This window comes from Osmia lignaria, chromosome 13 (genome assembly GCF_051020975.1).
Source record: "Osmia lignaria lignaria isolate PbOS001 chromosome 13, iyOsmLign1, whole genome shotgun sequence".
In the NCBI taxonomy this organism is placed as follows: domain Eukaryota; kingdom Metazoa; phylum Arthropoda; class Insecta; order Hymenoptera; family Megachilidae; genus Osmia; species Osmia lignaria.
The window spans coordinates 9,034,746-9,061,426 of record NC_135044.1 but is presented as its reverse complement, the minus strand read 5'-3'; the positions used below and the strand labels follow the sequence as shown (position 1 = coordinate 9,061,426).

At 32.5% G+C, this 26,681-nt stretch overlaps 12 protein-coding genes across 14 annotated transcripts; all 12 read left to right on the top strand.

The window, feature by feature from the left end:
- Positions 1 to 2,056: 2,056 nt before the first annotated feature.
- On the top strand, positions 2,057 to 3,090 carry LOC143305973 (3'-5' exonuclease-like). Its single transcript, XM_076691452.1, has 5 exons — positions 2,057 to 2,202; positions 2,280 to 2,504; positions 2,572 to 2,716; positions 2,790 to 2,891; positions 2,984 to 3,090. The coding sequence occupies exons 1-5, from the start codon at positions 2,057 to 2,059 to the stop codon at positions 3,038 to 3,040; spliced, it is 675 nt and encodes a 224-aa protein (XP_076547567.1). The 3' UTR covers positions 3,041 to 3,090.
- A 52-nt stretch (positions 3,091 to 3,142) lies between these two features.
- Positions 3,143 to 4,207, top strand: LOC143305977 (octanoyl-[acyl-carrier-protein]:protein N-octanoyltransferase LIPT2, mitochondrial-like). Its single transcript, XM_076691457.1, has one exon. The coding sequence runs from the start codon at positions 3,143 to 3,145 to the stop codon at positions 3,728 to 3,730; it is 588 nt and encodes a 195-aa protein (XP_076547572.1). The 3' UTR covers positions 3,731 to 4,207.
- A 2,248-nt stretch (positions 4,208 to 6,455) lies between these two features.
- On the top strand, positions 6,456 to 7,523 carry LOC143305970 (3'-5' exonuclease-like). The gene is made up of 5 exons (XM_076691449.1): positions 6,456 to 6,601; positions 6,679 to 6,903; positions 6,971 to 7,115; positions 7,189 to 7,290; positions 7,383 to 7,523. The coding sequence occupies exons 1-5, from the start codon at positions 6,456 to 6,458 to the stop codon at positions 7,437 to 7,439; spliced, it is 675 nt and encodes a 224-aa protein (XP_076547564.1). The 3' UTR covers positions 7,440 to 7,523.
- Positions 7,524 to 7,541: 18 nt separating this feature from the next.
- LOC143305978 (octanoyl-[acyl-carrier-protein]:protein N-octanoyltransferase LIPT2, mitochondrial-like) lies at positions 7,542 to 8,606 on the top strand. Its single transcript, XM_076691458.1, has one exon. It carries the CDS (start codon positions 7,542 to 7,544, stop codon positions 8,127 to 8,129), a length of 588 nt encoding a protein of 195 aa, XP_076547573.1. The 3' UTR covers positions 8,130 to 8,606.
- A 2,248-nt stretch (positions 8,607 to 10,854) lies between these two features.
- LOC117610226 (3'-5' exonuclease-like) lies at positions 10,855 to 11,888 on the top strand. Its single transcript, XM_034337355.2, has 5 exons — positions 10,855 to 11,000; positions 11,078 to 11,302; positions 11,370 to 11,514; positions 11,588 to 11,689; positions 11,782 to 11,888. Exons 1-5 carry the CDS (start codon positions 10,855 to 10,857, stop codon positions 11,836 to 11,838), a joined length of 675 nt encoding a protein of 224 aa, XP_034193246.2. The 3' UTR covers positions 11,839 to 11,888.
- Positions 11,889 to 11,940: 52 nt separating this feature from the next.
- LOC143305976 (octanoyl-[acyl-carrier-protein]:protein N-octanoyltransferase LIPT2, mitochondrial-like) lies at positions 11,941 to 13,005 on the top strand. Its single transcript, XM_076691456.1, has one exon. It carries the CDS (start codon positions 11,941 to 11,943, stop codon positions 12,526 to 12,528), a length of 588 nt encoding a protein of 195 aa, XP_076547571.1. The 3' UTR covers positions 12,529 to 13,005.
- Positions 13,006 to 15,253: 2,248 nt separating this feature from the next.
- On the top strand, positions 15,254 to 16,321 carry LOC117610224 (3'-5' exonuclease-like). Its single transcript, XM_034337348.2, has 5 exons — positions 15,254 to 15,399; positions 15,477 to 15,701; positions 15,769 to 15,913; positions 15,987 to 16,088; positions 16,181 to 16,321. The coding sequence occupies exons 1-5, from the start codon at positions 15,254 to 15,256 to the stop codon at positions 16,235 to 16,237; spliced, it is 675 nt and encodes a 224-aa protein (XP_034193239.1). The 3' UTR covers positions 16,238 to 16,321.
- Positions 16,322 to 16,339: 18 nt separating this feature from the next.
- On the top strand, positions 16,340 to 17,404 carry LOC117610230 (octanoyl-[acyl-carrier-protein]:protein N-octanoyltransferase LIPT2, mitochondrial-like). Its single transcript, XM_034337364.2, has one exon. It carries the CDS (start codon positions 16,340 to 16,342, stop codon positions 16,925 to 16,927), a length of 588 nt encoding a protein of 195 aa, XP_034193255.1. The 3' UTR covers positions 16,928 to 17,404.
- A 2,248-nt stretch (positions 17,405 to 19,652) lies between these two features.
- LOC143305969 (3'-5' exonuclease-like) lies at positions 19,653 to 20,720 on the top strand. Its single transcript, XM_076691448.1, has 5 exons — positions 19,653 to 19,798; positions 19,876 to 20,100; positions 20,168 to 20,312; positions 20,386 to 20,487; positions 20,580 to 20,720. Exons 1-5 carry the CDS (start codon positions 19,653 to 19,655, stop codon positions 20,634 to 20,636), a joined length of 675 nt encoding a protein of 224 aa, XP_076547563.1. The 3' UTR covers positions 20,637 to 20,720.
- Positions 20,721 to 20,738: 18 nt separating this feature from the next.
- On the top strand, positions 20,739 to 21,803 carry LOC143305981 (octanoyl-[acyl-carrier-protein]:protein N-octanoyltransferase LIPT2, mitochondrial-like). The gene has a single exon (XM_076691461.1). The coding sequence runs from the start codon at positions 20,739 to 20,741 to the stop codon at positions 21,324 to 21,326; it is 588 nt and encodes a 195-aa protein (XP_076547576.1). The 3' UTR covers positions 21,327 to 21,803.
- A 1,988-nt stretch (positions 21,804 to 23,791) lies between these two features.
- On the top strand, positions 23,792 to 25,146 carry LOC117610225 (3'-5' exonuclease-like). Of its 3 annotated transcripts, none has more exons than XM_034337351.2 (6): positions 23,792 to 23,908; positions 24,077 to 24,224; positions 24,302 to 24,526; positions 24,594 to 24,738; positions 24,812 to 24,913; positions 25,006 to 25,146. In XM_034337351.2, the coding sequence occupies exons 2-6, from the start codon at positions 24,079 to 24,081 to the stop codon at positions 25,060 to 25,062; spliced, it is 675 nt and encodes a 224-aa protein (XP_034193242.1). In that variant the 5' UTR covers positions 23,792 to 23,908; positions 24,077 to 24,078; the 3' UTR covers positions 25,063 to 25,146. The 3 variants fall into 3 exon arrangements, with proteins under 3 accessions (XP_034193242.1, XP_034193245.1, XP_034193244.1); XM_034337354.2 differs by having other exon boundaries at positions 23,810 to 23,914; XM_034337353.2 differs by having other exon boundaries at positions 23,836 to 23,982.
- An 18-nt stretch (positions 25,147 to 25,164) lies between these two features.
- LOC117610233 (octanoyl-[acyl-carrier-protein]:protein N-octanoyltransferase LIPT2, mitochondrial-like) lies at positions 25,165 to 26,229 on the top strand. The gene has a single exon (XM_034337369.2). It carries the CDS (start codon positions 25,165 to 25,167, stop codon positions 25,750 to 25,752), a length of 588 nt encoding a protein of 195 aa, XP_034193260.1. The 3' UTR covers positions 25,753 to 26,229.
- Positions 26,230 to 26,681: the final 452 nt, after the last annotated feature.

Here is a 26,681-nt window from a genome sequence, read left to right as displayed (position 1 = left end):
ATAATAGACAGCACTTCTTTGAAAGAGACACAGGTGGAGGTGGTTTAAAATTCTTTTGATGATCCTGGGACCAGAACACTTACATACATTTCAGACTGCTTCCTGGCCATGGCTATCTTAATAGCACTATATTTCTTTTGCTCAGAATCAAGGACTTTAATGAGTTCTTCATATGCAAACTCTGATGGCACCCCTCCAGGCACGTACTTTGAAATAATAGCAATTCTGTTTTTATCAGGAGCAAATCCTTTATTTATATACGCTTTGAGCACCGTAATCACTATCCCCTTCCTTAGATTTTCGTCCGTTAAGTTACGAGTGGCTGCAATAGAAGAACATACAGCTATGTCGATGTCAGATTTTCTAAGATACTGCCCACCACTTTGTGTACTTTGACTTAAATTCACTAGTAGCTCCACTTCCGTTATGCCAAGTTCTTCAGCCAATGAGCTTGTATCATCCTTACTGAAAAACGCACAAGCAAGGGGGGTCAAAAATTTGTAACCTTCATGATAACCCATTTTGATAAATCGTGAAAATGTCTCTAGAGCTAGTAAACTAGCTTCCTCAACTGAAAGGACCATACATTTTGAAGTATATTGCACATTTTCTGGTTTGGAATTCGCGACAAATACCCTGTGTTCGTTTTGGGCTTTATGAAAGATAAATTTCCAGATCTTATCTGTTATACAGGGCTTAGGTATATGCAATTCTGGGCCAATTTGAAATATGATCTTAATACAAAATAGCAACGCCTTTGATGATTTATTTTGTTCAAGTTCCTCCATATAATCGTCACAGTGTTTCTTGAACTCCACCTTGAGTTCTTCCATGTTGTACTCGAAGCCACTGTGAGGGTTGAAAACATCCCTTGCTGTTATTCCGCGAATATGGTATTCTTTTTCGATTGTGTGCCTTAACAAGACACTAGGAGGTACTGTGTATCTTACAACCTTAGGGTGTGCCATTTTCTTTAAACCACTGTGAGCGTTGAAAAACTCCTCTGGTGTCATTCCGCGAATATGGTATTCTTTTTCGATTGTGTGCCTTGACAAGACACTAGGTACTGTGTGTGCCATTTTCTTTAAACCACTGTGAGCGTTGAAAAACTCCTCTGGTGTTCTTCCTAATATATGGAATACTATTTTCACAGATATATGTGTAAACTATAGGTACTGTTTTAATCTTGCTATAATGTTAGATACACGACTCTATTATACGAAGAAGCTCAATTTCTGAACAGGGTATCTCTCTGATCATTTGTATGTAACTATCTTTGTTACAGACGCCTTCAAGTTCAAAACTGATCTCGCACTTACGACCAAACAAGTTTCGACCTGCAATGCGCATTCGTGAGTGTTACATAACTCACGGCCCAGAAATCCCTGAATTTCCCTACACCGCAAGGCGGACACGCAACGACGCAACAGTATGTATACCACAGTTCACCAGAGTCCATACTGCGACGCGCAGGTTGGAAGATGGTGGGGGAACGCAGCGAGCTCTCCGCCAATCGCTTTCCACTTCGTTTGGGAGTATCGCCAATCAGGGCGAAGATGCGCACTGGAGATGCGCGAAGAACGAAAATTGGTCTTTTCGCAGTTATGGACTCTGGTGAACTGCGGTATACATACAATTCTCTCGTGGAAGATACTATCACAGCCTACTGTAAGCTGTGATCACATACCGTGATACCGTGCTGTCATACTATATAGAGAGTTACATATCTGTGAAATTGTTGAAAAATATTTATTGTTAGAATTCAAAAACAGTTTGTAATTCTATATAAGCTCCTCTAATTTAAATTTTCAACAATAAACAGAAATTTTATTACTATGGTATAATTCATAATGCAGAATCATTAATAATTCTCAAGCTCTCAAGAGGTTAATGTAATTTACATTTATTTATATACAATCTTGTAATATATCACACATTAAATGTAAATTAAATATAAAATGTACATATATACATATTTTTCACTCCAATATTTTTATTAAAAATTCACTGTAATACTTTATTAACCTAGTATGTAAAATGCAATTTGTTTTTAGTAATGAATGCATTAAAAACGCAATCGGAAAAAGGACGTATAACAGAAAAAAAGCTTAACATGTCTGTTTTACCATTTATTTCATTCAAAGGTTGCATTAATTATGTCAGTGAGTTTGATACATGTGCTATGATTTGTGATAATATTATGTAAGATTTATGTAATTAATATGACACAATAAATAGATGTTTTAATATATGTTTTATTATTATCATAATTTTTTTAGCAAAGAAGTGGACAATTATGACAGTGATATAGTACCAGTAGGATTTGATTTAGAGTGGCCTTTTAGTTTTCAAACAGGAAGCGGAAAAACTGCTTTAATACAAATATGTTTGAATAATAATATATGTCATCTATTACATGTATATTCATTGAAAAAGCTACCTGCTGCATTGGTCATTCTTTTAAGTCATCCAAAAGTAAAACTAGTTGGAGTTAATGTAAAAAAGTAAGTTTCTTTCTAAAGAAAAATAATGGTGTGTTTTATGTTGTAATTTTAATTTTCTTCTTTATAGCGATATTTGGAAATTAGGTAGAGATTTTACTGAATTTCCAGCAAGTAAAGTGGTGGAAAATAATTGTATAGATTGTGGTACATTTGCAAATAGAGTATTAAATAGATCTTGTCGTTGGAGTTTAGAGAAATTAACTGTACATTTGGTTAGTTTTTGTAAATTTAGAACATACCTATGTAAAACTATAAATAGACAAATGTTATGTTTTATTATTTTAGCTGAACAAAAGTCTAGATAAAAATTCAAAAGTAAGAAAAAGTAAATGGCATATACATCCTCTAAACGATAACCAAAAAATGTATGCCGCAACAGATGCTTATGTATGTTATTTTTATTTATGTTTAATTATGTTTTATTAAGTTTAATTTTATTGTATTTTAAGTTTAGTTATTACAAACACTTTTTTAAATAGGTTTCATGGCTTCTATACATTACCATACAAGAAAAAGCAAATTTAAAACAGATTTAAGAAAATGTGAATTGTATATAATTTGGGTTAATAAATACTTAATGATATACCAAATCAGATTTAAAGAAATTGTAATCGCAAGGAAAATATTACTACTTTATCATGTCTTCAATGCTGGTCAAAGTTTTGTGGGCAGGCAGATTAAGTTATGGTTCTGGACTTAAGTTACAAAAAATATTAGCCAACCAGCATCATCAAACCTTAAGCAAGGATACTTGTAATACATTAGTATTGCTTGAACATGATCCAGTGTTTACAATTGGAATTAGAGATAAAGGATATACAGTTGAAGAAAAAGAAAGATTGAAAAAATTAGGTGCTGAATTTTTTAGAACAAATCGAGGTGGTCTTATAACTTTTCATGGACCTGGACAATTAGTGGCATATCCTATATTAAATCTAAAACAATTTAAATCCAGTGTTAAGTGGTACGTCTCTCAAATAGAAGAAATGGTAATTCGTTTGTGTGCAGAATATGGCATTAAAGCTGAAACATCACCTGATACTGGCGTATGGGTAGGTGATAAAAAAATTTGTGCAATTGGTATTCATGGAAGTCGTTATATAACAACACATGGTTTAGCTCTAAATTGTAATACAGATTTAAGTTGGTTTGATCATATTGTACCTTGCGGTATCGAAGGAAAGGGTGTAACTAGTATCATTGAAATATTTGAAAAAAATTCATGATATTAGATTGTTATATTAACAATTTGCTTCTAAATTATCTATTTTTAAAGATTAGATATATTTGTGTATTGGAGAAAAAAAATGATCACTTTTGTATGTACAACTGACAATAAGTTGACTACATAATGTCAAAAATAAATCAGAGAGAACATTATGCTAGGGTAAAATAATCAATTAAATTAGTTGTTATTTAAAATCGTAAAATACATTTTTTAATTTTATATCAATGCGCTTTCTATAAAATCGTACCTTCAGTACTATCTGACGGTAAATGGAGAAACTAACTGCTTGCACCGATGAAATAATACAGGATACTGCCGAAGTAAAGTTGGCGTGGAATATTAATATTTCTTAACAATTTGTCTTAAAAAATTGTTTCCCATTTGCTCCCTCGGAATCTAAAATTGCTCCAGTCGCAAATATTATATTTAATTACATATTCGCAAATAAAGAAGCAGAAATTTGTTATCTACAAAGTAGATAATAAATGGTCTTTTTACAAAGGTATTATGGTGCCAAAAATCCACTCCTGATTTGTTTTATAAAATTCAACGACCAGATATCTAAATAACAACTTATTAACAAGGAGCAGTTAAAAATAAATATTGCGTATCTGCCGGTAAGTTATGAAGTCTGTACACTAGCACTAGTGTATTTACAGACTTTAGTATAATAGACAGCACTTCTTTGAAAGAGACACAGGTGGAGGTGGTTTAAAATTCTTTTGATGATCCTGGGACCAGAACACTTACATACATTTCAGACTGCTTCCTGGCCATGGCTATCTTAATAGCACTATATTTCTTTTGCTCAGAATCAAGGACTTTAATGAGTTCTTCATATGCAAACTCTGATGGCACCCCTCCAGGCACGTACTTTGAAATAATAGCAATTCTGTTTTTATCAGGAGCAAATCCTTTATTTATATACGCTTTGAGCACCGTAATCACTATCCCCTTCCTTAGATTTTCGTCCGTTAAGTTACGAGTGGCTGCAATAGAAGAACATACAGCTATGTCGATGTCAGATTTTCTAAGATACTGCCCACCACTTTGTGTACTTTGACTTAAATTCACTAGTAGCTCCACTTCCGTTATGCCAAGTTCTTCAGCCAATGAGCTTGTATCATCCTTACTGAAAAACGCACAAGCAAGGGGGGTCAAAAATTTGTAACCTTCATGATAACCCATTTTGATAAATCGTGAAAATGTCTCTAGAGCTAGTAAACTAGCTTCCTCAACTGAAAGGACCATACATTTTGAAGTATATTGCACATTTTCTGGTTTGGAATTCGCGACAAATACCCTGTGTTCGTTTTGGGCTTTATGAAAGATAAATTTCCAGATCTTATCTGTTATACAGGGCTTAGGTATATGCAATTCTGGGCCAATTTGAAATATGATCTTAATACAAAATAGCAACGCCTTTGATGATTTATTTTGTTCAAGTTCCTCCATATAATCGTCACAGTGTTTCTTGAACTCCACCTTGAGTTCTTCCATGTTGTACTCGAAGCCACTGTGAGGGTTGAAAACATCCCTTGCTGTTATTCCGCGAATATGGTATTCTTTTTCGATTGTGTGCCTTAACAAGACACTAGGAGGTACTGTGTATCTTACAACCTTAGGGTGTGCCATTTTCTTTAAACCACTGTGAGCGTTGAAAAACTCCTCTGGTGTCATTCCGCGAATATGGTATTCTTTTTCGATTGTGTGCCTTGACAAGACACTAGGTACTGTGTGTGCCATTTTCTTTAAACCACTGTGAGCGTTGAAAAACTCCTCTGGTGTTCTTCCTAATATATGGAATACTATTTTCACAGATATATGTGTAAACTATAGGTACTGTTTTAATCTTGCTATAATGTTAGATACACGACTCTATTATACGAAGAAGCTCAATTTCTGAACAGGGTATCTCTCTGATCATTTGTATGTAACTATCTTTGTTACAGACGCCTTCAAGTTCAAAACTGATCTCGCACTTACGACCAAACAAGTTTCGACCTGCAATGCGCATTCGTGAGTGTTACATAACTCACGGCCCAGAAATCCCTGAATTTCCCTACACCGCAAGGCGGACACGCAACGACGCAACAGTATGTATACCACAGTTCACCAGAGTCCATACTGCGACGCGCAGGTTGGAAGATGGTGGGGGAACGCAGCGAGCTCTCCGCCAATCGCTTTCCACTTCGTTTGGGAGTATCGCCAATCAGGGCGAAGATGCGCACTGGAGATGCGCGAAGAACGAAAATTGGTCTTTTCGCAGTTATGGACTCTGGTGAACTGCGGTATACATACAATTCTCTCGTGGAAGATACTATCACAGCCTACTGTAAGCTGTGATCACATACCGTGATACCGTGCTGTCATACTATATAGAGAGTTACATATCTGTGAAATTGTTGAAAAATATTTATTGTTAGAATTCAAAAACAGTTTGTAATTCTATATAAGCTCCTCTAATTTAAATTTTCAACAATAAACAGAAATTTTATTACTATGGTATAATTCATAATGCAGAATCATTAATAATTCTCAAGCTCTCAAGAGGTTAATGTAATTTACATTTATTTATATACAATCTTGTAATATATCACACATTAAATGTAAATTAAATATAAAATGTACATATATACATATTTTTCACTCCAATATTTTTATTAAAAATTCACTGTAATACTTTATTAACCTAGTATGTAAAATGCAATTTGTTTTTAGTAATGAATGCATTAAAAACGCAATCGGAAAAAGGACGTATAACAGAAAAAAAGCTTAACATGTCTGTTTTACCATTTATTTCATTCAAAGGTTGCATTAATTATGTCAGTGAGTTTGATACATGTGCTATGATTTGTGATAATATTATGTAAGATTTATGTAATTAATATGACACAATAAATAGATGTTTTAATATATGTTTTATTATTATCATAATTTTTTTAGCAAAGAAGTGGACAATTATGACAGTGATATAGTACCAGTAGGATTTGATTTAGAGTGGCCTTTTAGTTTTCAAACAGGAAGCGGAAAAACTGCTTTAATACAAATATGTTTGAATAATAATATATGTCATCTATTACATGTATATTCATTGAAAAAGCTACCTGCTGCATTGGTCATTCTTTTAAGTCATCCAAAAGTAAAACTAGTTGGAGTTAATGTAAAAAAGTAAGTTTCTTTCTAAAGAAAAATAATGGTGTGTTTTATGTTGTAATTTTAATTTTCTTCTTTATAGCGATATTTGGAAATTAGGTAGAGATTTTACTGAATTTCCAGCAAGTAAAGTGGTGGAAAATAATTGTATAGATTGTGGTACATTTGCAAATAGAGTATTAAATAGATCTTGTCGTTGGAGTTTAGAGAAATTAACTGTACATTTGGTTAGTTTTTGTAAATTTAGAACATACCTATGTAAAACTATAAATAGACAAATGTTATGTTTTATTATTTTAGCTGAACAAAAGTCTAGATAAAAATTCAAAAGTAAGAAAAAGTAAATGGCATATACATCCTCTAAACGATAACCAAAAAATGTATGCCGCAACAGATGCTTATGTATGTTATTTTTATTTATGTTTAATTATGTTTTATTAAGTTTAATTTTATTGTATTTTAAGTTTAGTTATTACAAACACTTTTTTAAATAGGTTTCATGGCTTCTATACATTACCATACAAGAAAAAGCAAATTTAAAAGAGATTTAAGAAAATGTGAATTGTATATAATTTGGGTTAATAAATACTTAATGATATACCAAATCAGATTTAAAGAAATTGTAATCGCAAGGAAAATATTACTACTTTATCATGTCTTCAATGCTGGTCAAAGTTTTGTGGGCAGGCAGATTAAGTTATGGTTCTGGACTTAAGTTACAAAAAATATTAGCCAACCAGCATCATCAAACCTTAAGCAAGGATACTTGTAATACATTAGTATTGCTTGAACATGATCCAGTGTTTACAATTGGAATTAGAGATAAAGGATATACAGTTGAAGAAAAAGAAAGATTGAAAAAATTAGGTGCTGAATTTTTTAGAACAAATCGAGGTGGTCTTATAACTTTTCATGGACCTGGACAATTAGTGGCATATCCTATATTAAATCTAAAACAATTTAAATCCAGTGTTAAGTGGTACGTCTCTCAAATAGAAGAAATGGTAATTCGTTTGTGTGCAGAATATGGCATTAAAGCTGAAACATCACCTGATACTGGCGTATGGGTAGGTGATAAAAAAATTTGTGCAATTGGTATTCATGGAAGTCGTTATATAACAACACATGGTTTAGCTCTAAATTGTAATACAGATTTAAGTTGGTTTGATCATATTGTACCTTGCGGTATCGAAGGAAAGGGTGTAACTAGTATCATTGAAATATTTGAAAAAAATTCATGATATTAGATTGTTATATTAACAATTTGCTTCTAAATTATCTATTTTTAAAGATTAGATATATTTGTGTATTGGAGAAAAAAAATGATCACTTTTGTATGTACAACTGACAATAAGTTGACTACATAATGTCAAAAATAAATCAGAGAGAACATTATGCTAGGGTAAAATAATCAATTAAATTAGTTGTTATTTAAAATCGTAAAATACATTTTTTAATTTTATATCAATGCGCTTTCTATAAAATCGTACCTTCAGTACTATCTGACGGTAAATGGAGAAACTAACTGCTTGCACCGATGAAATAATACAGGATACTGCCGAAGTAAAGTTGGCGTGGAATATTAATATTTCTTAACAATTTGTCTTAAAAAATTGTTTCCCATTTGCTCCCTCGGAATCTAAAATTGCTCCAGTCGCAAATATTATATTTAATTACATATTCGCAAATAAAGAAGCAGAAATTTGTTATCTACAAAGTAGATAATAAATGGTCTTTTTACAAAGGTATTATGGTGCCAAAAATCCACTCCTGATTTGTTTTATAAAATTCAACGACCAGATATCTAAATAACAACTTATTAACAAGGAGCAGTTAAAAATAAATATTGCGTATCTGCCGGTAAGTTATGAAGTCTGTACACTAGCACTAGTGTATTTACAGACTTTAGTATAATAGACAGCACTTCTTTGAAAGAGACACAGGTGGAGGTGGTTTAAAATTCTTTTGATGATCCTGGGACCAGAACACTTACATACATTTCAGACTGCTTCCTGGCCATGGCTATCTTAATAGCACTATATTTCTTTTGCTCAGAATCAAGGACTTTAATGAGTTCTTCATATGCAAACTCTGATGGCACCCCTCCAGGCACGTACTTTGAAATAATAGCAATTCTGTTTTTATCAGGAGCAAATCCTTTATTTATATACGCTTTGAGCACCGTAATCACTATCCCCTTCCTTAGATTTTCGTCCGTTAAGTTACGAGTGGCTGCAATAGAAGAACATACAGCTATGTCGATGTCAGATTTTCTAAGATACTGCCCACCACTTTGTGTACTTTGACTTAAATTCACTAGTAGCTCCACTTCCGTTATGCCAAGTTCTTCAGCCAATGAGCTTGTATCATCCTTACTGAAAAACGCACAAGCAAGGGGGGTCAAAAATTTGTAACCTTCATGATAACCCATTTTGATAAATCGTGAAAATGTCTCTAGAGCTAGTAAACTAGCTTCCTCAACTGAAAGGACCATACATTTTGAAGTATATTGCACATTTTCTGGTTTGGAATTCGCGACAAATACCCTGTGTTCGTTTTGGGCTTTATGAAAGATAAATTTCCAGATCTTATCTGTTATACAGGGCTTAGGTATATGCAATTCTGGGCCAATTTGAAATATGATCTTAATACAAAATAGCAACGCCTTTGATGATTTATTTTGTTCAAGTTCCTCCATATAATCGTCACAGTGTTTCTTGAACTCCACCTTGAGTTCTTCCATGTTGTACTCGAAGCCACTGTGAGGGTTGAAAACATCCCTTGCTGTTATTCCGCGAATATGGTATTCTTTTTCGATTGTGTGCCTTAACAAGACACTAGGAGGTACTGTGTATCTTACAACCTTAGGGTGTGCCATTTTCTTTAAACCACTGTGAGCGTTGAAAAACTCCTCTGGTGTCATTCCGCGAATATGGTATTCTTTTTCGATTGTGTGCCTTGACAAGACACTAGGTACTGTGTGTGCCATTTTCTTTAAACCACTGTGAGCGTTGAAAAACTCCTCTGGTGTTCTTCCTAATATATGGAATACTATTTTCACAGATATATGTGTAAACTATAGGTACTGTTTTAATCTTGCTATAATGTTAGATACACGACTCTATTATACGAAGAAGCTCAATTTCTGAACAGGGTATCTCTCTGATCATTTGTATGTAACTATCTTTGTTACAGACGCCTTCAAGTTCAAAACTGATCTCGCACTTACGACCAAACAAGTTTCGACCTGCAATGCGCATTCGTGAGTGTTACATAACTCACGGCCCAGAAATCCCTGAATTTCCCTACACCGCAAGGCGGACACGCAACGACGCAACAGTATGTATACCACAGTTCACCAGAGTCCATACTGCGACGCGCAGGTTGGAAGATGGTGGGGGAACGCAGCGAGCTCTCCGCCAATCGCTTTCCACTTCGTTTGGGAGTATCGCCAATCAGGGCGAAGATGCGCACTGGAGATGCGCGAAGAACGAAAATTGGTCTTTTCGCAGTTATGGACTCTGGTGAACTGCGGTATACATACAATTCTCTCGTGGAAGATACTATCACAGCCTACTGTAAGCTGTGATCACATACCGTGATACCGTGCTGTCATACTATATAGAGAGTTACATATCTGTGAAATTGTTGAAAAATATTTATTGTTAGAATTCAAAAACAGTTTGTAATTCTATATAAGCTCCTCTAATTTAAATTTTCAACAATAAACAGAAATTTTATTACTATGGTATAATTCATAATGCAGAATCATTAATAATTCTCAAGCTCTCAAGAGGTTAATGTAATTTACATTTATTTATATACAATCTTGTAATATATCACACATTAAATGTAAATTAAATATAAAATGTACATATATACATATTTTTCACTCCAATATTTTTATTAAAAATTCACTGTAATACTTTATTAACCTAGTATGTAAAATGCAATTTGTTTTTAGTAATGAATGCATTAAAAACGCAATCGGAAAAAGGACGTATAACAGAAAAAAAGCTTAACATGTCTGTTTTACCATTTATTTCATTCAAAGGTTGCATTAATTATGTCAGTGAGTTTGATACATGTGCTATGATTTGTGATAATATTATGTAAGATTTATGTAATTAATATGACACAATAAATAGATGTTTTAATATATGTTTTATTATTATCATAATTTTTTTAGCAAAGAAGTGGACAATTATGACAGTGATATAGTACCAGTAGGATTTGATTTAGAGTGGCCTTTTAGTTTTCAAACAGGAAGCGGAAAAACTGCTTTAATACAAATATGTTTGAATAATAATATATGTCATCTATTACATGTATATTCATTGAAAAAGCTACCTGCTGCATTGGTCATTCTTTTAAGTCATCCAAAAGTAAAACTAGTTGGAGTTAATGTAAAAAAGTAAGTTTCTTTCTAAAGAAAAATAATGGTGTGTTTTATGTTGTAATTTTAATTTTCTTCTTTATAGCGATATTTGGAAATTAGGTAGAGATTTTACTGAATTTCCAGCAAGTAAAGTGGTGGAAAATAATTGTATAGATTGTGGTACATTTGCAAATAGAGTATTAAATAGATCTTGTCGTTGGAGTTTAGAGAAATTAACTGTACATTTGGTTAGTTTTTGTAAATTTAGAACATACCTATGTAAAACTATAAATAGACAAATGTTATGTTTTATTATTTTAGCTGAACAAAAGTCTAGATAAAAATTCAAAAGTAAGAAAAAGTAAATGGCATATACATCCTCTAAACGATAACCAAAAAATGTATGCCGCAACAGATGCTTATGTATGTTATTTTTATTTATGTTTAATTATGTTTTATTAAGTTTAATTTTATTGTATTTTAAGTTTAGTTATTACAAACACTTTTTTAAATAGGTTTCATGGCTTCTATACATTACCATACAAGAAAAAGCAAATTTAAAACAGATTTAAGAAAATGTGAATTGTATATAATTTGGGTTAATAAATACTTAATGATATACCAAATCAGATTTAAAGAAATTGTAATCGCAAGGAAAATATTACTACTTTATCATGTCTTCAATGCTGGTCAAAGTTTTGTGGGCAGGCAGATTAAGTTATGGTTCTGGACTTAAGTTACAAAAAATATTAGCCAACCAGCATCATCAAACCTTAAGCAAGGATACTTGTAATACATTAGTATTGCTTGAACATGATCCAGTGTTTACAATTGGAATTAGAGATAAAGGATATACAGTTGAAGAAAAAGAAAGATTGAAAAAATTAGGTGCTGAATTTTTTAGAACAAATCGAGGTGGTCTTATAACTTTTCATGGACCTGGACAATTAGTGGCATATCCTATATTAAATCTAAAACAATTTAAATCCAGTGTTAAGTGGTACGTCTCTCAAATAGAAGAAATGGTAATTCGTTTGTGTGCAGAATATGGCATTAAAGCTGAAACATCACCTGATACTGGCGTATGGGTAGGTGATAAAAAAATTTGTGCAATTGGTATTCATGGAAGTCGTTATATAACAACACATGGTTTAGCTCTAAATTGTAATACAGATTTAAGTTGGTTTGATCATATTGTACCTTGCGGTATCGAAGGAAAGGGTGTAACTAGTATCATTGAAATATTTGAAAAAAATTCATGATATTAGATTGTTATATTAACAATTTGCTTCTAAATTATCTATTTTTAAAGATTAGATATATTTGTGTATTGGAGAAAAAAAATGATCACTTTTGTATGTACAACTGACAATAAGTTGACTACATAATGTCAAAAATAAATCAGAGAGAACATTATGCTAGGGTAAAATAATCAATTAAATTAGTTGTTATTTAAAATCGTAAAATACATTTTTTAATTTTATATCAATGCGCTTTCTATAAAATCGTACCTTCAGTACTATCTGACGGTAAATGGAGAAACTAACTGCTTGCACCGATGAAATAATACAGGATACTGCCGAAGTAAAGTTGGCGTGGAATATTAATATTTCTTAACAATTTGTCTTAAAAAATTGTTTCCCATTTGCTCCCTCGGAATCTAAAATTGCTCCAGTCGCAAATATTATATTTAATTACATATTCGCAAATAAAGAAGCAGAAATTTGTTATCTACAAAGTAGATAATAAATGGTCTTTTTACAAAGGTATTATGGTGCCAAAAATCCACTCCTGATTTGTTTTATAAAATTCAACGACCAGATATCTAAATAACAACTTATTAACAAGGAGCAGTTAAAAATAAATATTGCGTATCTGCCGGTAAGTTATGAAGTCTGTACACTAGCACTAGTGTATTTACAGACTTTAGTATAATAGACAGCACTTCTTTGAAAGAGACACAGGTGGAGGTGGTTTAAAATTCTTTTGATGATCCTGGGACCAGAACACTTACATACATTTCAGACTGCTTCCTGGCCATGGCTATCTTAATAGCACTATATTTCTTTTGCTCAGAATCAAGGACTTTAATGAGTTCTTCATATGCAAACTCTGATGGCACCCCTCCAGGCACGTACTTTGAAATAATAGCAATTCTGTTTTTATCAGGAGCAAATCCTTTATTTATATACGCTTTGAGCACCGTAATCACTATCCCCTTCCTTAGATTTTCGTCCGTTAAGTTACGAGTGGCTGCAATAGAAGAACATACAGCTATGTCGATGTCAGATTTTCTAAGATACTGCCCACCACTTTGTGTACTTTGACTTAAATTCACTAGTAGCTCCACTTCCGTTATGCCAAGTTCTTCAGCCAATGAGCTTGTATCATCCTTACTGAAAAACGCACAAGCAAGGGGGGTCAAAAATTTGTAACCTTCATGATAACCCATTTTGATAAATCGTGAAAATGTCTCTAGAGCTAGTAAACTAGCTTCCTCAACTGAAAGGACCATACATTTTGAAGTATATTGCACATTTTCTGGTTTGGAATTCGCGACAAATACCCTGTGTTCGTTTTGGGCTTTATGAAAGATAAATTTCCAGATCTTATCTGTTATACAGGGCTTAGGTATATGCAATTCTGGGCCAATTTGAAATATGATCTTAATACAAAATAGCAACGCCTTTGATGATTTATTTTGTTCAAGTTCCTCCATATAATCGTCACAGTGTTTCTTGAACTCCACCTTGAGTTCTTCCATGTTGTACTCGAAGCCACTGTGAGGGTTGAAAACATCCCTTGCTGTTATTCCGCGAATATGGTATTCTTTTTCGATTGTGTGCCTTAACAAGACACTAGGAGGTACTGTGTATCTTACAACCTTAGGGTGTGCCATTTTCTTTAAACCACTGTGAGCGTTGAAAAACTCCTCTGGTGTCATTCCGCGAATATGGTATTCTTTTTCGATTGTGTGCCTTGACAAGACACTAGGTACTGTGTGTGCCATTTTCTTTAAACCACTGTGAGCGTTGAAAAACTCCTCTGGTGTTCTTCCTAATATATGGAATACTATTTTCACAGATATATGTGTAAACTATAGGTACTGTTTTAATCTTGCTATAATGTTAGATACACGACTCTATTATACGAAGAAGCTCAATTTCTGAACAGGGTATCTCTCTGATCATTTGTATGTAACTATCTTTGTTACAGACGCCTTCAAGTTCAAAACTGATCTCGCACTTACGACCAAACAAGTTTCGACCTGCAATGCGCATTCGTGAGTGTTACATAACTCACGGCCCAGAAATCCCTGAATTTCCCTACACCGCAAGGCGGACACGCAACGACGCAACAGTATGTATACCACAGTTCACCAGAGTCCATACTGCGACGCGCAGGTTGGAAGATGGTGGGGGAACGCAGCGAGCTCTCCGCCAATCGCTTTCCACTTCGTTTGGGAGTATCGCCAATCAGGGCGAAGATGCGCACTGGAGATGCGCGAAGAACGAAAATTGGTCTTTTCGCAGTTATGGACTCTGGTGAACTGCGGTATACATACAATTCTCTCGTGGAAGATACTATCACAGCCTACTGTAAGCTGTGATCACATACCGTGATACCGTGCTGTCATACTATATAGAGAGTTACATATCTGTGAAATTGTTGAAAAATATTTATTGTTAGAATTCAAAAACAGTTTGTAATTCTATATAAGCTCCTCTAATTTAAATTTTCAACAATAAACAGAAATTTTATTACTATGGTATAATTCATAATGCAGAATCATTAATAATTCTCAAGCTCTCAAGAGGTTAATGTAATTTACATTTATTTATATACAATCTTGTAATATATCACACATTAAATGTAAATTAAATATAAAATGTACATATATACATATTTTTCACTCCAATATTTTTATTAAAAATTCACTGTAATACTTTATTAACCTAGTATGTAAAATGCAATTTGTTTTTAGTAATGAATGCATTAAAAACGCAATCGGAAAAAGGACGTATAACAGAAAAAAAGCTTAACATGTCTGTTTTACCATTTATTTCATTCAAAGGTTGCATTAATTATGTCAGTGAGTTTGATACATGTGCTATGATTTGTGATAATATTATGTAAGATTTATGTAATTAATATGACACAATAAATAGATGTTTTAATATATGTTTTATTATTATCATAATTTTTTTAGCAAAGAAGTGGACAATTATGACAGTGATATAGTACCAGTAGGATTTGATTTAGAGTGGCCTTTTAGTTTTCAAACAGGAAGCGGAAAAACTGCTTTAATACAAATATGTTTGAATAATAATATATGTCATCTATTACATGTATATTCATTGAAAAAGCTACCTGCTGCATTGGTCATTCTTTTAAGTCATCCAAAAGTAAAACTAGTTGGAGTTAATGTAAAAAAGTAAGTTTCTTTCTAAAGAAAAATAATGGTGTGTTTTATGTTGTAATTTTAATTTTCTTCTTTATAGCGATATTTGGAAATTAGGTAGAGATTTTACTGAATTTCCAGCAAGTAAAGTGGTGGAAAATAATTGTATAGATTGTGGTACATTTGCAAATAGAGTATTAAATAGATCTTGTCGTTGGAGTTTAGAGAAATTAACTGTACATTTGGTTAGTTTTTGTAAATTTAGAACATACCTATGTAAAACTATAAATAGACAAATGTTATGTTTTATTATTTTAGCTGAACAAAAGTCTAGATAAAAATTCAAAAGTAAGAAAAAGTAAATGGCATATACATCCTCTAAACGATAACCAAAAAATGTATGCCGCAACAGATGCTTATGTATGTTATTTTTATTTATGTTTAATTATGTTTTATTAAGTTTAATTTTATTGTATTTTAAGTTTAGTTATTACAAACACTTTTTTAAATAGGTTTCATGGCTTCTATACATTACCATACAAGAAAAAGCAAATTTAAAAGAGATTTAAGAAAATGTGAATTGTATATAATTTGGGTTAATAAATACTTAATGATATACCAAATCAGATTTAAAGAAATTGTAATCGCAAGGAAAATATTACTACTTTATCATGTCTTCAATGCTGGTCAAAGTTTTGTGGGCAGGCAGATTAAGTTATGGTTCTGGACTTAAGTTACAAAAAATATTAGCCAACCAGCATCATCAAACCTTAAGCAAGGATACTTGTAATACATTAGTATTGCTTGAACATGATCCAGTGTTTACAATTGGAATTAGAGATAAAGGATATACAGTTGAAGAAAAAGAAAGATTGAAAAAATTAGGTGCTGAATTTTTTAGAACAAATCGAGGTGGTCTTATAACTTTTCATGGACCTGGACAATTAGTGGCATATCCTATATTAAATCTAAAACAATTTAAATCCAGTGTTAAGTGGTACGTCTCTCAAATAGAAGAAATGGTAATTCGTTTGTGTGCAGAATATGGCATTAAAGCTGAAACATCACCTGATACTGGCGTATGGGTAGGTGATAAAAAAATTTGTGCAATTGGTATTCATGGAAGTCGTTATATAACAACACATGGTTTAGCTCTAAATTGTAATACAGATTTAAGTTGGTTTGATCATATTGTACCTTGCGGTATCGAAGGAAAGGGTGTAACTAGTATCATTGAAATATTTGAAAAAAATTCATGATATTAGATTGTTATATTAACAATTTGCTTCTAAATTATCTATTTTTAAAGATTAGATATATTTGTGTATTGGAGAAAAAAAATGATCACTTTTGTATGTACAACTGACAATAAGTTGACTACATAATGTCAAAAATAAATCAGAGAGAACATTATGCTAGGGTAAAATAATCAATTAAATTAGTTGTTATTTAAAATCGTAAAATACATTTTTTAATTTTATATCAATGCGCTTTCTATAAAATCGTACCTTCAGTACTATCTGACGGTAAATGGAGAAACTAACTGCTTGCACCGATGAAATAATACAGGATACTGCCGAAGTAAAGTTGGCGTGGAATATTAATATTTCTTAACAATTTGTCTTAAAAAATTGTTTCCCATTTGCTCCCTCGGAATCTAAAATTGCTCCAGTCGCAAATATTATATTTAATTACATATTCGCAAATAAAGAAGCAGAAATTTGTTATCTACAAAGTAGATAATAAATGGTCTTTTTACAAAGGTATTATGGTGCCAAAAATCCACTCCTGATTTGTTTTATAAAATTCAACGACCAGATATCTAAATAACAACTTATTAACAAGGAGCAGTTAAAAATAAATATTGCGTATCTGCCGGTAAGTTATGAAGTCTGTACACTAGCACTAGTGTATTTACAGACTTTAGTATAATAGACAGCACTTCTTTGAAAGAGACACAGGTGGAGGTGGTTTAAAATTCTTTTGATGATCCTGGGACCAGAACACTTACATACATTTCAGACTGCTTCCTGGCCATGGCTATCTTAATAGCACTATATTTCTTTTGCTCAGAATCAAGGACTTTAATGAGTTCTTCATATGCAAACTCTGATGGCACCCCTCCAGGCACGTACTTTGAAATAATAGCAATTCTGTTTTTATCAGGAGCAAATCCTTTATTTATATACGCTTTGAGCACCGTAATCACTATCCCCTTCCTTAGATTTTCGTCCGTTAAGTTACGAGTGGCTGCAATAGAAGAACATACAGCTATGTCGATGTCAGATTTTCTAAGATACTGCCCACCACTTTGTGTACTTTGACTTAAATTCACTAGTAGCTCCACTTCCGTTATGCCAAGTTCTTCAGCCAATGAGCTTGTATCATCCTTACTGAAAAACGCACAAGCAAGGGGGGTCAAAAATTTGTAACCTTCATGATAACCCATTTTGATAAATCGTGAAAATGTCTCTAGAGCTAGTAAACTAGCTTCCTCAACTGAAAGGACCATACATTTTGAAGTATATTGCACATTTTCTGGTTTGGAATTCGCGACAAATACCCTGTGTTCGTTTTGGGCTTTATGAAAGATAAATTTCCAGATCTTATCTGTTATACAGGGCTTAGGTATATGCAATTCTGGGCCAATTTGAAATATGATCTTAATACAAAATAGCAACGCCTTTGATGATTTATTTTGTTCAAGTTCCTCCATATAATCGTCACAGTGTTTCTTGAACTCCACCTTGAGTTCTTCCATGTTGTACTCGAAGCCACTGTGAGGGTTGAAAACATCCCTTGCTGTTATTCCGCGAATATGGTATTCTTTTTCGATTGTGTGCCTTAACAAGACACTAGGAGGTACTGTGTATCTTACAACCTTAGGGTGTGCCATTTTCTTTAAACCACTGTGAGCGTTGAAAAACTCCTCTGGTGTCATTCCGCGAATATGGTATTCTTTTTCGATTGTGTGCCTTGACAAGACACTAGGTACTGTGTGTGCCATTTTCTTTAAACCACTGTGAGCGTTGAAAAACTCCTCTGGTGTTCTTCCTAATATATGGAATACTATTTTCACAGATATATGTGTAAACTATAGGTACTGTTTTAATCTTGCTATAATGTTAGATACACGACTCTATTATACGAAGAAGCTCAATTTCTGAACAGGGTATCTCTCTGATCATTTGTATGTAACTATCTTTGTTACAGACGCCTTCAAGTTCAAAACTGATCTCGCACTTACGACCAAACAAGTTTCGACCTGCAATGCGCATTCGTGAGTGTTACATAACTCACGGCCCAGAAATCCCTGAATTTCCCTACACCGCAAGGCGGACACGCAACGACGCAACAGTATGTATACCACAGTTCACCAGAGTCCATACTGCGACGCGCAGGTTGGAAGATGGTGGGGGAACGCAGCGAGCTCTCCGCCAATCGCTTTCCACTTCGTTTGGGAGTATCGCCAATCAGGGCGAAGATGCGCACTGGAGATGCGCGAAGAACGAAAATTGGTCTTTTCGCAGTTATGGACTCTGGTGAACTGCGGTATACATACAATTCTCTCGTGGAAGATACTATCACAGCCTACTGTAAGCTGTGATCACATACCGTGATACCGTGCTGTCATACTATATAGAGAGTTACATATCTGTGAAATTGTTGAAAAATATTTATTGTTAGAATTCAAAAACAGTTTGTAATTCTATATAAGCTCCTCTAATTTAAATTTTCAACAATAAACAGAAATTTTATTACTATGGTATAATTCATAATGCAGAATCATTAATAATTCTCAAGCTCTCAAGAGGTTAATGTAATTTACATTTATTTATATACAATCTTGTAATATATCACACATTAAATGTAAATTAAATATAAAATGTACATATATACATATTTTTCACTCCAATATTTTTATTAAAAATTCACTGTAATACTTTATTAACCTAGTATGTAAAATGCAATTTGTTTTTAGTAATGAATGCATTAAAAACGCAATCGGAAAAAGGACGTATAACAGAAAAAAAGCTTAACATGTCTGTTTTACCATTTATTTCATTCAAAGGTTGCATTAATTATGTCAGTGAGTTTGATACATGTGCTATGATTTGTGATAATATTATGTAAGATTTATGTAATTAATATGACACAATAAATAGATGTTTTAATATATGTTTTATTATTATCATAATTTTTTTAGCAAAGAAGTGGACAATTATGACAGTGATATAGTACCAGTAGGATTTGATTTAGAGTGGCCTTTTAGTTTTCAAACAGGAAGCGGAAAAACTGCTTTAATACAAATATGTTTGAATAATAATATATGTCATCTATTACATGTATATTCATTGAAAAAGCTACCTGCTGCATTGGTCATTCTTTTAAGTCATCCAAAAGTAAAACTAGTTGGAGTTAATGTAAAAAAGTAAGTTTCTTTCTAAAGAAAAATAATGGTGTGTTTTATGTTGTAATTTTAATTTTCTTCTTTATAGCGATATTTGGAAATTAGGTAGAGATTTTACTGAATTTCCAGCAAGTAAAGTGGTGGAAAATAATTGTATAGATTGTGGTACATTTGCAAATAGAGTATTAAATAGATCTTGTCGTTGGAGTTTAGAGAAATTAACTGTACATTTGGTTAGTTTTTGTAAATTTAGAACATACCTATGTAAAACTATAAATAGACAAATGTTATGTTTTATTATTTTAGCTGAACAAAAGTCTAGATAAAAATTCAAAAGTAAGAAAAAGTAAATGGCATATACATCCTCTAAACGATAACCAAAAAATGTATGCCGCAACAGATGCTTATGTATGTTATTTTTATTTATGTTTAATTATGTTTTATTAAGTTTAATTTTATTGTATTTTAAGTTTAGTTATTACAAACACTTTTTTAAATAGGTTTCATGGCTTCTATACATTACCATACAAGAAAAAGCAAATTTAAAAGAGATTTAAGAAAATGTGAATTGTATATAATTTGGGTTAATAAATACTTAATGATATACCAAATCAGATTTAAAGAAATTGTAATCGCAAGGAAAATATTACTACTTTATCATGTCTTCAATGCTGGTCAAAGTTTTGTGGGCAGGCAGATTAAGTTATGGTTCTGGACTTAAGTTACAAAAAATATTAGCCAACCAGCATCATCAAACCTTAAGCAAGGATACTTGTAATACATTAGTATTGCTTGAACATGATCCAGTGTTTACAATTGGAATTAGAGATAAAGGATATACAGTTGAAGAAAAAGAAAGATTGAAAAAATTAGGTGCTGAATTTTTTAGAACAAATCGAGGTGGTCTTATAACTTTTCATGGACCTGGACAATTAGTGGCATATCCTATATTAAATCTAAAACAATTTAAATCCAGTGTTAAGTGGTACGTCTCTCAAATAGAAGAAATGGTAATTCGTTTGTGTGCAGAATATGGCATTAAAGCTGAAACATCACCTGATACTGGCGTATGGGTAGGTGATAAAAAAATTTGTGCAATTGGTATTCATGGAAGTCGTTATATAACAACACATGGTTTAGCTCTAAATTGTAATACAGATTTAAGTTGGTTTGATCATATTGTACCTTGCGGTATCGAAGGAAAGGGTGTAACTAGTATCATTGAAATATTTGAAAAAAATTCATGATATTAGATTGTTATATTAACAATTTGCTTCTAAATTATCTATTTTTAAAGATTAGATATATTTGTGTATTGGAGAAAAAAAATGATCACTTTTGTATGTACAACTGACAATAAGTTGACTACATAATGTCAAAAATAAATCAGAGAGAACATTATGCTAGGGTAAAATAATCAATTAAATTAGTTGTTATTTAAAATCGTAAAATACATTTTTTAATTTTATATCAATGCGCTTTCTATAAAATCGTACCTTCAGTACTATCTGACGGTAAATGGAGAAACTAACTGCTTGCACCGATGAAATAATACAGGATACTGCCGAAGTAAAGTTGGCGTGGAATATTAATATTTCTTAACAATTTGTCTTAAAAAATTGTTTCCCATTTGCTCCCTCGGAATCTAAAATTGCTCCAGTCGCAAATATTATATTTAATTACATATTCGCAAATAAAGAAGCAGAAATTTGTTATCTACAAAGTAGATAATAAATGGTCTTTTTACAAAGGTATTATGGTGCCAAAAATCCACTCCTGATTTGTTTTATAAAATTCAACGACCAGATATCTAAATAACAACTTATTAACAAGGAGCAGTTAAAAATAAATATTGCGTATCTGCCGGTAAGTTATGAAGTCTGTACACTAGCACTAGTGTATTTACAGACTTTAGTATAATAGACAGCACTTCTTTGAAAGAGACACAGGTGGAGGTGGTTTAAAATTCTTTTGATGATCCTGGGACCAGAACTCTTACATACATTTCAGACTGCTTCCTGGCCCTGGCTATCTTAATAGCACTATATTTCTTTTGCTCAGAATCAAGGACTTTAATGAGTTCTTCATATGCAAACTCTGATGGCACCCCTCCAGGCACGTACTTTGAAATAATAGCAATTCTGTTTTTATCAGGAGCAAATCCTTTATTTATATACGCTTTGAGCACCGTAATCACTATCCCCTTCCTTAGATTTTCGTCCGTTAAGTTACGAGTGGCTGCAATAGAAGAACATACAGCTATGTCGATGTCAGATTTTCTAAGATACTGCCCACCACTTTGTGTACTTTGACTTAAATTCACTAGTAGCTCCACTTCCGTTATGCCAAGTTCTTCAGCCAATGAGCTTGTATCATCCTTACTGAAAAACGCACAAGCAAGGGGGGTCAAAAATTTGTAACCTTCATGATAACCCATTTTGATAAATCGTGAAAATGTCTCTAGAGCTAGTAAACTAGCTTCCTCAACTGAAAGGACCATACATTTTGAAGTATATTGCACATTTTCTGGTTTGGAATTCGCGACAAATACCCTGTGTTCGTTTTGGGCTTTATGAAAGATAAATTTCCAGATCTTATCTGTTATACAGGGCTTAGCTATATGCAATTCTGGGCCAATTTGAAATATGATCTCAGTACAAAATAGCAACGCCTTTGATGATTTATTTTGTTCAAGTTCCTCCATATAATCGTCACAGTGTTTCTTGAACTCCACCTTGAGTTCTTCCATGTTGTACTCGAAGCCACTGTGAGGGTTGAAAACATCCCTTGGTGTTATTCCGCGAATATGGTATTCTTTTTCGATTGTGTGCCTTAACAAGACACTAGGTACTGTGTGCCTTAACAAGACACTAGGAGGTACTGTGTATCTTACAACCTTAGGGTGTGCCATTTTCTTTAAACCACTGTGAGCGTTGAAAAACTCCTCTGGTGTCATTCCGCGAATATGGTATTCTTTTTCGATTGTGTGCCTTGACAAGACACTAGGTACTGTGTGTGCCATTTTCTTTAAACCACTGTGAGCGTTGAAAAACTCCTCTGGTGTTCTTCCTAATATATGGAATACTATTTTCACAGATATATGTGTAAACTATAGGTACTGTTTTAATCTTGCTATAATGTTAGATACACGACTCTATTATACGAAGAAGCTCAATTTCTGAACAGGGTATCTCTCTGATCATTTGTATGTAACTATCTTTGTTACAGACGCCTTCAAGTTCAAAACTGATCTCGCACTTACGACCAAACAAGTTTCGACCTGCAATGCGCATTCGTGAGTGTTACATAACTCACGGCCCAGAAATCCCTGAATTTCCCTACACCGCAAGGCGGACACGCAACGACGCAACAGTATGTATACCACAGTTCACCAGAGTCCATACTGCGACGCGCAGGTTGGAAGATGGTGGGGGAACGCAGCGAGCTCTCCGCCAATCGCTTTCCACTTCGTTTGGGAGTATCGCCAATCAGGGCGAAGATGCGCACTGGAGATGCGCGAAGAACGAAAATTGGTCTTTTCGCAGTTATGGACTCTGGTGAACTGCGGTATACATACAATTCTCTCGTGGAAGATACTATCACAGCCTACTGTAAGCTGTGATCACATACCGTGATAGCGGGCTGTCATACTATATAGAGAGTTACATATCTGTGAAATTGTTGAAAAATATTTATTGTTAGAATTCAAAACCAGTTTGTAATTCTATATAAGCTCCTCTAATTTAAATTTTCAACAATAAACAGAAATTTTATTACTATGGTATAATTCATAATGCAGAATCATTAATAATTCTCAAGCTCTCAAGAGGTTAATGTAATTTACATTTATTTATATACAATCTTGTAATATATCACACATTAAATGTAAATTAAATATAAAATGTACATATATACATATTTTTCACTCCAATATTTTTATTAAAAATTCACTGTAATACTTTATTAACCTAGTATGTAAAATGCAATTTGTTTTTAGTAATGAATGCATTAAAAACGCAATCGGAAAAAGGACGTATAACAGAAAAAAAGCTTAACATGTCTGTTTTACCATTTATTTCATTCAAAGGTTGCATTAATTATGTCAGTGAGTTTGATACATGTGCTATGATTTGTGATAATATTATGTAAGATTTATGTAATTAATATGACACAATAAATAGATGTTTTAATATATGTTTTATTATTATCATAATTTTTTTAGCAAAGAAGTGGACAATTATGACAGTGATATAGTACCAGTAGGATTTGATTTAGAGTGGCCTTTTAGTTTTCAAACAGGAAGCGGAAAAACTGCTTTAATACAAATATGTTTGAATAATAATATATGTCATCTATTACATGTATATTCATTGAAAAAGCTACCTGCTGCATTGGTCATTCTTTTAAGTCATCCAAAAGTAAAACTAGTTGGAGTTAATGTAAAAAAGTAAGTTTCTTTCTAAAGAAAAATAATGGTGTGTTTTATGTTGTAATTTTAATTTTCTTCTTTATAGCGATATTTGGAAATTAGGTAGAGATTTTACTGAATTTCCAGCAAGTAAAGTGGTGGAAAATAATTGTATAGATTGTGGTACATTTGCAAATAGAGTATTAAATAGATCTTGTCGTTGGAGTTTAGAGAAATTAACTGTACATTTGGTTAGTTTTTGTAAATTTAGAACATACCTATGTAAAACTATAAATAGACAAATGTTATGTTTTATTATTTTAGCTGAACAAAAGTCTAGATAAAAATTCAAAAGTAAGAAAAAGTAAATGGCATATACATCCTCTAAACGATAACCAAAAAATGTATGCCGCAACAGATGCTTATGTATGTTATTTTTATTTATGTTTAATTATGTTTTATTAAGTTTAATTTTATTGTATTTTAAGTTTAGTTATTACAAACACTTTTTTAAATAGGTTTCATGGCTTCTATACATTACCATACAAGAAAAAGCAAATTTAAAAGAGATTTAAGAAAATGTGAATTGTATATAATTTGGGTTAATAAATACTTAATGATATACCAAATCAGATTTAAAGAAATTGTAATCGCAAGGAAAATATTACTACTTTATCATGTCTTCAATGCTGGTCAAAGTTTTGTGGGCAGGCAGATTAAGTTATGGTTCTGGACTTAAGTTACAAAAAATATTAGCCAACCAGCATCATCAAACCTTAAGCAAGGATACTTGTAATACATTAGTATTGCTTGAACATGATCCAGTGTTTACAATTGGAATTAGAGATAAAGGATATACAGTTGAAGAAAAAGAAAGATTGAAAAAATTAGGTGCTGAATTTTTTAGAACAAATCGAGGTGGTCTTATAACTTTTCATGGACCTGGACAATTAGTGGCATATCCTATATTAAATCTAAAACAATTTAAATCCAGTGTTAAGTGGTACGTCTCTCAAATAGAAGAAATGGTAATTCGTTTGTGTGCAGAATATGGCATTAAAGCTGAAACATCACCTGATACTGGCGTATGGGTAGGTGATAAAAAAATTTGTGCAATTGGTATTCATGGAAGTCGTTATATAACAACACATGGTTTAGCTCTAAATTGTAATACAGATTTAAGTTGGTTTGATCATATTGTACCTTGCGGTATCGAAGGAAAGGGTGTAACTAGTATCATTGAAATATTTGAAAAAAATTCATGATATTAGATTGTTATATTAACAATTTGCTTCTAAATTATCTATTTTTAAAGATTAGATATATTTGTGTATTGGAGAAAAAAAATGATCACTTTTGTATGTACAACTGACAATAAGTTGACTACATAATGTCAAAAATAAATCAGAGAGAACATTATGCTAGGGTAAAATAATCAATTAAATTAGTTGTTATTTAAAATCGTAAAATACATTTTTTAATTTTATATCAATGCGCTTTCTATAAAATCGTACCTTCAGTACTATCTGACGGTAAATGGAGAAACTAACTGCTTGCACCGATGAAATAATACAGGATACTGCCGAAGTAAAGTTGGCGTGGAATATTAATATTTCTTAACAATTTGTCTTAAAAAATTGTTTCCCATTTGCTCCCTCGGAATCTAAAATTGCTCCAGTCGCAAATATTATATTTAATTACATATTCGCAAATAAAGAAGCAGAAATTTGTTATCTACAAAGTAGATAATAAATGGTCTTTTTACAAAGGTATTATGGTGCCAAAAATCCACTCCTGATTTGTTTTATAAAATTCAACGACCAGATATCTAAATAACAACTTATTAACAAGGAGCAGTTAAAAATAAATATTGCGTATCTGCCGGTAAGTTATGAAGTCTGTACACTAGCACTAGTGTATTTACAGACTTTAGTATAATAGACAGCACTTCTTTGAAAGAGACACAGGTGGAGGTGGTTTAAAATTCTTTTGATGATCCTGGGACCAGAACTCTTACATACATTTCAGACTGCTTCCTGGCCCTGGCTATCTTAATAGCACTATATTTCTTTTGCTCAGAATCAAGGACTTTAATGAGTTCTTCATATGCAAACTCTGATGGCACCCCTCCAGGCACGTACTTTGAAATAATAGCAATTCTGTTTTTATCAGGAGCAAATCCTTTATTTATATA

Excerpts from the sequence above, each read along its gene's own strand:
- LOC143305973 (XM_076691452.1), top strand. The coding sequence starts at position 2,057 with ATGAATGCATTAAAAACGCAATCGGAAAAAGGACGTATAACAGAAAAA. Across the intron at positions 2,505-2,571 it reads GTTGGAGTTAATGTAAAAAA|CGATATTTGGAAATTAGGTA; the intron begins GTAAGTTTCTTT and ends TCTTCTTTATAG. Across the intron at positions 2,892-2,983 it reads ATGCCGCAACAGATGCTTAT|GTTTCATGGCTTCTATACAT; the intron begins GTATGTTATTTT and ends TTTTTTAAATAG.
- LOC143305977 (XM_076691457.1), top strand. The coding sequence starts at position 3,143 with ATGTCTTCAATGCTGGTCAAAGTTTTGTGGGCAGGCAGATTAAGTTAT.
- LOC143305970 (XM_076691449.1), top strand. The coding sequence starts at position 6,456 with ATGAATGCATTAAAAACGCAATCGGAAAAAGGACGTATAACAGAAAAA. Across the intron at positions 6,904-6,970 it reads GTTGGAGTTAATGTAAAAAA|CGATATTTGGAAATTAGGTA; the intron begins GTAAGTTTCTTT and ends TCTTCTTTATAG. Across the intron at positions 7,291-7,382 it reads ATGCCGCAACAGATGCTTAT|GTTTCATGGCTTCTATACAT; the intron begins GTATGTTATTTT and ends TTTTTTAAATAG.
- LOC143305978 (XM_076691458.1), top strand. The coding sequence starts at position 7,542 with ATGTCTTCAATGCTGGTCAAAGTTTTGTGGGCAGGCAGATTAAGTTAT.
- LOC117610226 (XM_034337355.2), top strand. The coding sequence starts at position 10,855 with ATGAATGCATTAAAAACGCAATCGGAAAAAGGACGTATAACAGAAAAA. Across the intron at positions 11,001-11,077 it reads ATGATTTGTGATAATATTAT|CAAAGAAGTGGACAATTATG; the intron begins GTAAGATTTATG and ends TAATTTTTTTAG. Across the intron at positions 11,303-11,369 it reads GTTGGAGTTAATGTAAAAAA|CGATATTTGGAAATTAGGTA; the intron begins GTAAGTTTCTTT and ends TCTTCTTTATAG.
- LOC143305976 (XM_076691456.1), top strand. The coding sequence starts at position 11,941 with ATGTCTTCAATGCTGGTCAAAGTTTTGTGGGCAGGCAGATTAAGTTAT.
- LOC117610224 (XM_034337348.2), top strand. The coding sequence starts at position 15,254 with ATGAATGCATTAAAAACGCAATCGGAAAAAGGACGTATAACAGAAAAA. Across the intron at positions 15,400-15,476 it reads ATGATTTGTGATAATATTAT|CAAAGAAGTGGACAATTATG; the intron begins GTAAGATTTATG and ends TAATTTTTTTAG. Across the intron at positions 15,702-15,768 it reads GTTGGAGTTAATGTAAAAAA|CGATATTTGGAAATTAGGTA; the intron begins GTAAGTTTCTTT and ends TCTTCTTTATAG.
- LOC117610230 (XM_034337364.2), top strand. The coding sequence starts at position 16,340 with ATGTCTTCAATGCTGGTCAAAGTTTTGTGGGCAGGCAGATTAAGTTAT.
- LOC143305969 (XM_076691448.1), top strand. The coding sequence starts at position 19,653 with ATGAATGCATTAAAAACGCAATCGGAAAAAGGACGTATAACAGAAAAA. Across the intron at positions 19,799-19,875 it reads ATGATTTGTGATAATATTAT|CAAAGAAGTGGACAATTATG; the intron begins GTAAGATTTATG and ends TAATTTTTTTAG. Across the intron at positions 20,313-20,385 it reads AGAAATTAACTGTACATTTG|CTGAACAAAAGTCTAGATAA; the intron begins GTTAGTTTTTGT and ends TTATTATTTTAG.
- LOC143305981 (XM_076691461.1), top strand. The coding sequence starts at position 20,739 with ATGTCTTCAATGCTGGTCAAAGTTTTGTGGGCAGGCAGATTAAGTTAT.
- LOC117610225 (XM_034337351.2), top strand. The coding sequence starts at position 24,079 with ATGAATGCATTAAAAACGCAATCGGAAAAAGGACGTATAACAGAAAAA. Across the intron at positions 24,527-24,593 it reads GTTGGAGTTAATGTAAAAAA|CGATATTTGGAAATTAGGTA; the intron begins GTAAGTTTCTTT and ends TCTTCTTTATAG. Across the intron at positions 24,914-25,005 it reads ATGCCGCAACAGATGCTTAT|GTTTCATGGCTTCTATACAT; the intron begins GTATGTTATTTT and ends TTTTTTAAATAG.
- LOC117610233 (XM_034337369.2), top strand. The coding sequence starts at position 25,165 with ATGTCTTCAATGCTGGTCAAAGTTTTGTGGGCAGGCAGATTAAGTTAT.